The 9304-nt window shown below is 46.4% G+C and overlaps 1 protein-coding gene across 4 annotated transcripts in view; it reads left to right on the forward strand.

The window, feature by feature from the left end:
- Positions 1 to 9304, forward strand: part of LOC142589979 (uncharacterized) — a 294672-nt gene that overhangs the window by 97731 nt on the left and 187637 nt on the right. For all 4 annotated transcript variants that reach the window (XM_075701752.1, XM_075701753.1, XM_075701748.1 and 1 more), the window contains exon 2: positions 1559 to 1609. Coding sequence is in view for 2 of the 4 variants with exons in the window: in XM_075701748.1 (XP_075557863.1) it covers positions 1559 to 1609 (51 nt within the window). In the remaining 2 variants the exon portion in view is untranslated. The remainder of the gene's footprint in view (positions 1 to 1558; positions 1610 to 9304) is intronic.

The following is a 9304-nucleotide window of genomic DNA, read 5'->3' on the forward strand; positions in this document are numbered from 1 at the left end:
CTCTAGCCGCATAGCCATCAGTCTATCACCGTTTTCCTAACACCGGCACTGGATCTTCTAGTGCTGTTGTGTTATAGCCTTCGGGGGCCAGCCACAAAAACTGATTATTCTCTCGATAAAGTTTATCTCTTTATTTCTCTCCACTGCCACCACTTCGTTGCCGACGTAATCGCGCTGACCTTCTGTTTCTTTTCACTCCCTTTTTCCTCTTTCTATTCCTCTTTCCCCTAAGGCCCCAGTGTAGGGTAGCAAATCGGGTGCTCGTCTGGTTGACCACCCTGCCTCTGCCGTCCTTGCTCTTTCAATAAATAAATAAATAAATAAATAAATAAATAAATAAATAAATAAATCTATCCATCTATCTATCTATCTATCTATCTATCTATCTATCTATCTATCTATCTATCTATCTATCTATCTATCTGTCTGTCTGTCTGTCTGTCTGTCTGTCTGTCTGTGTCTGTCTGTCTGTGTCTGTCTGTCTGTCTGTCTGTGTCTGTCTGTCTCTGTCTGTCTGTGTCTGTCTGTCTGTGTCTGTCTGTGTCTGTCTGTGTCTGTCTGTCTGTGTCTGTCTGTCTGTGTCTGTCTGTCTGTCTGTCTGTCTGTCTGTCTGTGTCTGTCTGTGTCTGTCTGTCTGTGTCTGTCTGTCTGTCTGTCTGTGTCTGTCTGTCTGTCTGTCTGTCTGTCTGTCTGTCTGTCTGTCTGTCTGTGTCTGTCTGTCTGTCTGTCTGTGTCTGTCTGTGTCTGTCTGTCTGTGTCTGTCTGTCTGTGTCTGTCTGTCTGTCTGTCTGTCTGTCTGTCTGTCTGTGTCTGTCTGTGTCTGTCTGTCTGTGTCTGTCTGTCTGTCTGTGTCTGTCTGTCTGTCTGTCTGTCTGTCTGTGTCTGTCTGTCTGTCTGTCTGTGTCTGTCTGTGTCTGTCTGTCTGTGTCTGTCTGTCTGTCTGTCTGTCTGTCTGTCTGTCTGTGTCTGTCTGTCTGTCTGTGTCTGTCTGTCTGTCTGTCTGTGTCTGTCTGTGTCTGTCTGTCTGTGTCTGTCTGTCTGTCTGTCTGTCTGTGTCTGTCTGTGTCTGTCTGTCTGTCTGTCTGTCTGTCTGTCTGTCTGTGTCTGTCTGTGTCTGTCTGTCTGTCTGTCTGTGTCTGTCTGTGTCTGTCTGTCTGTGTCTGTCTGTCTGTCTGTCTGTCTGTCTGTCTGTCTGTCTGTCTGTGTCTGTCTGTCTGTCTGTCTGTCTGTGTCTGTCTGTCTGTCTGTCTGTCTGTCTGTCTGTGTCTGTCTGTCTGTCTGTCTGTCTGTCTGTCTGTCTGTCTGTCTGTCTGTCTGTCTGTCTGTCTGTCTGTCTGTCTTACACGCTCACTCACTCACTCACTCACTCTCCTTCAGGGTGTTCCCACCTGTTCCGAACTCCTCAGTTGTATCATTTTCCCGGCTTTGGGGTCAGAAAAAAAAATAAAAATAAAATAAAGGCACAGTTTTTATTAAACTTCAAGAAGCTGTCAGTCATAGTAGTCGCTTATTTCGCAAGAACCTAATGTATGCCGCCTTTTCCTTTTTCTTTTTGCAGAAGTCTACCCGTGCAAGGAATTTGACGTCCGGCGCATCGCAAAGCTCTCACGTGAGTTCTCGCCAATTTTCGTTCGTCTTCTTTTTTTCTCCCCACCTTGTTTCGGTTTGAAGTAGCAGGGTCATTAGTTTGATCTCCCTCATGTAATACTCTATACGTGGAGCCTTTCTGGTATATTAATTAATTAATTAAACAGCGCGTGCCACCGATCAACTTTGAGAGGGAGCCGAATTCACGCACGCGGTACATGTTGAATAGATGCGGTGCGAATTTTCGTTGTTAAACAAAGGGTGCTTCGAGCTGGAGTGAACGTTCCGACAGGAAGGGTTCGTCTTCGACAGGGTCTACCAATCGTCCTTGCGTCCATTTCTGTGCTCCAGAGATGAAAACGATCTACGTAAATACAAAAAAAAAAGATCATAACAAACTGAACGGAAGACCTGAAAATAGCTAAGTCAGAGTACCATATCAACAAGCTTGCTGCTGATTCAGCAGATGCGCACCTGCTGTGGAACACAATTAATGAGCTAATTAATAAACAAAAGGCAGTGACGCGAAGGGCGAAGTTTCAAAAGCCGGCCGCGAGGGGCGCAGAATTATCACCGTCGCTTTTAATAAACACCTCCTAACTGTAGGTGGGCCTACAAATGACAACATGCAAACGCATTGCGAGAATTTTGTAGCTGCAGGCTGTCACGTCCAGTCTTTTCCTGTTTCCTAGTGACCACCACGAAGTGGAAAAGTTAACATTCTCATTAAAGGATGACTGTGCACCCCGCCCTCATGACGTCAAGCTGAAGCCGTTAAACGCTGTAAATGCAAACAAACTTCATTTAAACGTAGCTAAAAACAGAATGCCAGCTTTTCAAATCTAAAGGAGTAACGAACATTCCGTACGTACCAATTTACTTCCAGGGCAGCGAGAATCAGCAATCGACAACGATGAATTTCTTAGGAGCCCGTTTTCACGGACGTCTTCTCTTGTTCTCTCCCACGTTGGCGCCATAAGAAAACATTTTTGCAGAATAATCGGCAGTTTAAATAGAGTAAGGTATTACGTTCCAACGAGAGTTAAGCTTCAAATTTACCATGCTCTAGTGAATTCACGCATAACGTGCTGTCGTTCCTTGGTGTGGCTAACGAAGACCGACACAAACCTTTAAATCCCATCTAATTTTTCAAAAGCGCCCACAATACGTGCAATTTCTAACAGTTAGCTCTACCAAAGCACACGGCCATATTTTAAAACCTACAAAACATTGCCTATCAAGCAGTTATACAGGCACAAACTACGTTTGGAGATACTACATCAGTGTTGGATGAATACAGAACTTTTATTGGGTACATATTATGTAAAACAGACCGCGTACGAACTACAAAGCTTAATGTACAAACTTCCATCATGCAGCAACTACGGAGATCAACGATTAACTTCACAAATACCAGACACGCTTAAATCAATACCCAACCGTACTACATTTCCTGGAGTGTGGAACTTCATGTAAAGCATTTAAAAGAATTGCAAGTGAGCTGCTAGCCGAGGAATACGAATGTTCTCACGATGTCTAAAATTTCTGACGTACTTTTTTTTTTACATGATGTACTTTTATCACCGTGTAATAGTGCTAATAGTGCCTTTAACAATTATTTTTAAATACTGCCACTTCTCTCATGCGGACACCGATTACGTGTATGTACGATCAACTCGCACTTCTGTTTCGATCTGTACGGCGCAAATATGTGCTTGTGAAGTGTTTTTTTATTTTTTGCCTCTCTCCCGCTGTACTGTATCTTGTAGCTTCTTTGCTGCCAGGGCGGCACGGCCAATTAAGGCATTTCCTCAGCCTTTAGTTGTACGTCTCCCATGGCAATCTCTACCGGATTTGCCTTGAATAAACCAAAGAAAGAAAGAAAGAAAGAAAGAAAGAAAGAAAGAAAGAAAGAAAGAAAGAAAGAAAGAAAGTAAGTAAGTAAGTAAGTAAGTTCCGTGAAGTCTCAATGAATACCTTTAAAGCGGGCCATGCATCATGTATAGCCAGTGAGGCCTCTGGAAAACTATTCTGGTGATCGCTTGCGTATTGCCCGAAGGGGTATGTAAGTGCCTTCTTTGGCTGTGGTCTAATACTCGCCGTAGCTTGATAGACAACTAAGCTGACAGCGACCATCTCAAGCCTCGTTCCAATGCTGACGAGAGAAACAAGAACGGCCGGCATAAAGAGACAGCTTCGCGAAGGGAGCGTCGAAGTCAAAAACTAGGCGCGCTATGCTTTGGCCATCCAAACAAGATGGCGGCTGAGCTTTGAAACTCGACAGGAAGGTCGTCGCGAAGGTCGAGCCTGCGCGCAAGGAACTGTCATCGCACTTTCTCGTGTCCCATAATGTGAGCGACACTGCGTTTTTCCAATGTAGGTTCGCGCACGAAATAAGGTCGAAGTACAGCGATAAGGTCCGCTTTTCTTAGCTTCTCGTCGACGCAAGGTGGCGTGGAGTCGCAGAGACTTCGTAGGGAAACGACAAAAAACAGAGGCGCACAAAAGCAAAGTTCGCAGTAGGGGGTCAGAAAATTTGGTTTTGGGAGTTCATAGTGGTTTCTTTTCTTTTTTAACCTAGGTAGGACAATAGGCAGTATAATAGCAAGAGATTGGTGGCGCAACCCACCGCCCTGTTCCAAAGGGGACCCTCATAACATCCATCCATTCATTGTGGTTGATGCGTTCCGATTGCTTGGGCTCGATACTTTCTTCTTAGCTGTCAACGTATAGACTGTTCCCAAATGCTGGTCAGAATTGCAACGCGCCCTTTTTGCTTTCGAACGTGGAATCGCTAAAGCCCTGCGGTTTGTTGCAGCCGGAAATACGGAAGTGGAACTGCCGAATCTAAACCCTCCCGCCCTACCCCCCCCCCCCTTTTTTTTTTCTCCCTTGTTTCTCTTCGCTTCGCTTTGAGCTGTGTCTGTACGAAGCGGGGAACAGACCGACCTTGAGACTAAGCACGCTGATGTTTGCGTCTTAATCACTGCTCGGTCCTTCGAGGCAACTGTGCCAAAAACGCTGGTCCATTACCACATGGTTGGCCGCCCGCGAATCAACCCGTTCCTTCAGGGCCTGCTCGCGCGGTGTCCTTTGCTAGGACAGGAAGAGATAGATAGGGTGATAGGGTTTGAAGAAGGATGCTTTTGCTCGGGAGGGTTCTGTCTAAACACGTGGGAAAGGGGGGGAGGGCAGAGAAGTCGTTTTTCTCGACAACCGCTGCACCGGTCATGATGTGGTTTGTTGCACTTGAGAAGAAAAGTTAAAATCTGCGGTGGCCACTGGAAGCGAATTTTTAAATGTACGCTATAAATTTTCGAAGAAAAGTCCTTGAATTTCCCGGAACTGTGTGTGTGACAGAGAGAGAGAGAGAGAGAGAGAAATGGGGCAAAGCGAAAGGCAGGAAGGTGAACCGGAAGATAAGGATCCAGTTTTCTGCCCTGCATTAGGCAATTAAGGGGCAAGGGGAGGCATAAAGATAAAGAAGAAAAACACAAAGAGAGAGAGAAAACACACACACACACACACGCACGCACACGCACACACACACACGCACACACACACACGCACACACACGCACAAACACACACACACACACACACACACACACACACACACACACACACACACACACACACACACACACACACACACACACACACACACACACACACACACACACACACACACACACGCACGCACGCACGCACGCACGCACGCACACGCACACACACACTGAACAATAACCTGAAGTATCAACTTTACAACTCTGTACCTCAGCAACAACAAAAAACGAACAGTATCACAATTCCGTGAACTGCACCTCGTAATACAGCTAGAGTGGACAAATTTGGTGCATATACATCGCTGCTAAGTATACCACTAGTTTGTGAGTAGGACACTAATCTCATGCTCGTAAACATTGCGGCAATTTCATACAAGCTGAGACTTCATATATCCAATGTGAACGATTTAGATGCTCTAAAAGACGCAGCTTATAAAACTGCCATATCGGCTTTCTTCGTCCTTTGTGCAGTGTTGCGGATATGTAAATACTGTGCTTCTATTTCTTTCTTTCCTTGCTGATTTTCGGCAATTATTGTGAAATGTTCCGCGCTACAGCCCTCGTAAAGAGGGGGCTTTACTTCAGTGGCTCCTAACTACCGGGTGTGTTGTGTTAACGTTAACGTGATTTCTAGAAATCGGCTGTGGCACAAAGCATTAGTCTACACATTGAACTGAATAACTGGAAGGTGCAGACGTTACCATAAACTGTCACAATACACAATTGACTAACACACAGGAACTTCACTATTCAACTCCCTAAGTAATTACTTTAGCGCCCACATTGCAATGCAAGAATTGAAACCAGTGATCTCGCCGGGCAGATCCACTTGGAATGAATTTCGAAAGTAGCGTCAGTATCGAGATTGAACACTGTCAAACTTGCGGTAATAATGCACTGTTGTTTCCGTGACTTTTTTTTTTCTTTTTGACAAAACGCGATGTTTTTTTGCATTGAACTTCAAAAACGATTGAGACACCGATGCATTTCGTCGCGAGCTCTGAGAACGCCCATCTCGAAGCGGCATTGGTCCTCAGAATTCGTTCCCAGTGGACGTCAGTTTCGAAGTCACCGGCTGCAATTTGTAAATTGCATTATAGGCCATAAACTAATTAGCTTAGAAGTGAATGAGTAAAATTTGTTAGTTATAGTCGAGTACTTGTTTTAATTGCACGCACAAATAATGTCCGCCTTCGAGCGTAATCTAGCTCATGAAGTAGAATTGTGCTATGTGCCCCGAGTTATCTTTAGAAAGAAAATTTCACGACAAACAATATAATAAAGATACGCTACCCCGCATATGGTTTTGCCCGGCAGGCACTTACTGCGCCGATTTCATGACGTCTGTTGTATAGAAAGAAAGTTCGGACCTACCGACAGTATAGGGAGCAGATTTTTTATTCAGGGAATCCTTTTTTTTTCGCGAATGCTGTCTAATATTTAAAAGACAGATAACCGGAGCATTACATTTACGTTTCTGCAACCTAGCAATAAACGATCGATATGATGATTCCGTGAATTGGAACAATATATTTAGGCGTCTAAAGCGGCCGAACTTGAGCAATGTGTGCGTGTCTGTGAACTGTTGCGGGCGCTTCAGTGCTAACGGTATGAATTCTCCCCCGAGAGGCATGCAACGCTGTACGCGTGTCACCGGCGGTGCGCAGCTGGGTACGCTGCGGCTCCGCCGATTGGCTCAGCAGTGTTCTTGCAGCGACGATCTTGTCCTCGTAAGATTGTTCGCAGCGCGCGCATCTCGGGCGCCTCGGCGTGGAGTTCTAAAGCTAGCGCATCGCGTGACTGTGGTTCCCTCTTGTGTTGTGCACCCGCCCGCGTGGCCCGGAAGGAGGACTCCTAGGAGGAAGAGGAGGAAGCGGCTATAAAGAAAGAGGAAAGCCGTACGGAGATTTAGACCCGCGGAGGTGAGAGAGGAGGAAACGTCGCGTGCGCTGGGGTGAAGGAGGGAATGGCCGTGGCAAGGCCAACGTAGGCAAGAGTGAGGCTTGTGTCGCATAAAGCCCCTGAAACTTCGTAAAGTAGTGCCACTCTCCTCCTCCGCCTTCACTCCTCCTCGTTTCTCCTCTCTTTTACGCTCCCTCCTCGACCATGGCGCCGCCTACGATGCTCGAGCGCAGCAGACGACCTTTCGCAGAGTGAATGCACGCATAGCAAGGCAGTGCTCTTTAGGCGTTCACGTTGGCTTTCCAGCTCCGCGTAACTTCGTGTACAGTATAGAATTTCTAGTCCGATGCTTGTACAAATTCGGTAACGGCAGCTTTTGTTTCAATTTTTGATAACTAGTTCTTAAAAAAGTATCGGAAGGAGTGTTAACGCTGTGCGTTGACGACTGCGAATGTATCGCGTGCCCTAAAATTAGGTACGCAACATTTGTCGAGGGCGTGTCGCAAGATCTTGTTGCGAATGGTTGTAAATAACACTTTTACCATCGAATGACAACCTCTTGGCTTCCAGCAAGCCCTCAGCCTAAAGAATCCGCGCCGCCCTTACCATGTGAATTCGCGGCGCGTATGAGCTATGACGTACAAAGGCTGACGGAAATCACTGCTCTGGAGGTTCGAAAGTGTATTACAAGCTACAGTGCCGCCAACGTGCGTGCTTGCCAATCTAAGCGCGCGCAAAGCCTCAGAGGTGGGCACTGGTGCTATTGTGTTTCTCGTGTCTCAACGCCGACAGAAATACCGCGGCCGATCATCGAGTCGGGACTGTGCGTACACAAGAAAATAAAATGAGTTTTTAGCATTAGTGCGCGAAGCGGGAGCGCGATAACAATGCTTGACTCAATCTCAAACAAGTCCACTGTGGCCTTCAGTAATTTTTTCAGGTTAATGACTTATCACGAATAACACTTCATCGTGCGTTGGTTCGTCCGTTCACTAAGTGACGTGCTTGTCGCGAACCGAGTTGCACTGAGGTGCATGCATTCAGGACGGTTGCACTCCCTTCGAAGTAACATTTGCGAGACATGACTTTATTAGTGAAGTCATGATCGCGCAAAGAATCCCTCCGCCATGACGCGACCGAAATTGCGGCAAGTGAAATGATGTTTTATCCATAGGTTAAAATGATATGAAACGGCATTCGAGTTGCAAGTTAACAGTTTATTTTCACATAGATGCATTACAGATTTGCCTTTGCAGTCACAAGTCCGTGTGCACCATTTATTGTCTCATTGCGTAAATAAACGCACCAGCCTAAGAGTCCTACAGCAAGCGCGTCTCAATTAGGCATAATGACTGTAGAAACTAATAGTGGCATAGACGAGCAAGCGAACGACTATATGAGCGCGCGAACTAAACGAGCGAGCAAACGACTAAACGAGCGTGCGAACGAACGAGCTAACGACTAAGCACGAACGACGACTAAACCAGCCAGGGAACGGGCGGGCGACCGCACGTTTTCTTTGCGAGTGCTCCACCGCCGCATCTTAAGCTTCGCGCACGTTAAAGCTCACGCGAATTAGCACATACGTCTCAATTACCTATGATGCGGTCGTTCGACGACGAACGCACCGCGTAACACGGTTTCGGGAGAGCACGCACGCTTTTCATCGGTGCTTCTGTATGGCATATCCACCGGGCGACCGCCAACGAGGAACACGAACAAATCTGGCAAACAAAGCTAGTCTATCTAAAGAAGGTTAGTAAGTAACCACAAACAGCAGTGAGTTGCTCTCCTGAGGCGCTTTCATGATCGAGACTGAAATTTTATCAAAAGGACTGCGCTGAATCTTAATAATTTCGTAATCACGTTATCGCACGCAACCTCGCGTGCCCGCGAACTCAAGCCGGTTGGCGTTCAAAACGATTAAGCGCACCAAATATGACCAACACGACCACGTAGTGCGCATATAAGCAAAGCAGACGTTGCGTAAAAATCAAGTTAAAGCGTGCGTACAAATGACAACATGCACAGTGAACTGTGCAATATCTACTACGTTATTGCCCGCAGCACAATACACAAGCCTGGCACATACAATACTCTGAGAGAGCCACAACTTACATCACATAGTCGCGCGGAGGAAGTTGGTCGGAAGTTCTCCCTCCCGATTCGGTGAAGCCATGTCTTTCTTCTTAACGCGTTGCGCTTACCGGAAGGTATCGCGAACATATTCTTGCCTTTGGTAAAACTATA

The sequence above is a fragment of the Dermacentor variabilis genome, chromosome 8, assembly GCF_050947875.1.
Source record: "Dermacentor variabilis isolate Ectoservices chromosome 8, ASM5094787v1, whole genome shotgun sequence".
Taxonomy (NCBI): Eukaryota; Metazoa; Arthropoda; class Arachnida; order Ixodida; family Ixodidae; genus Dermacentor; species Dermacentor variabilis.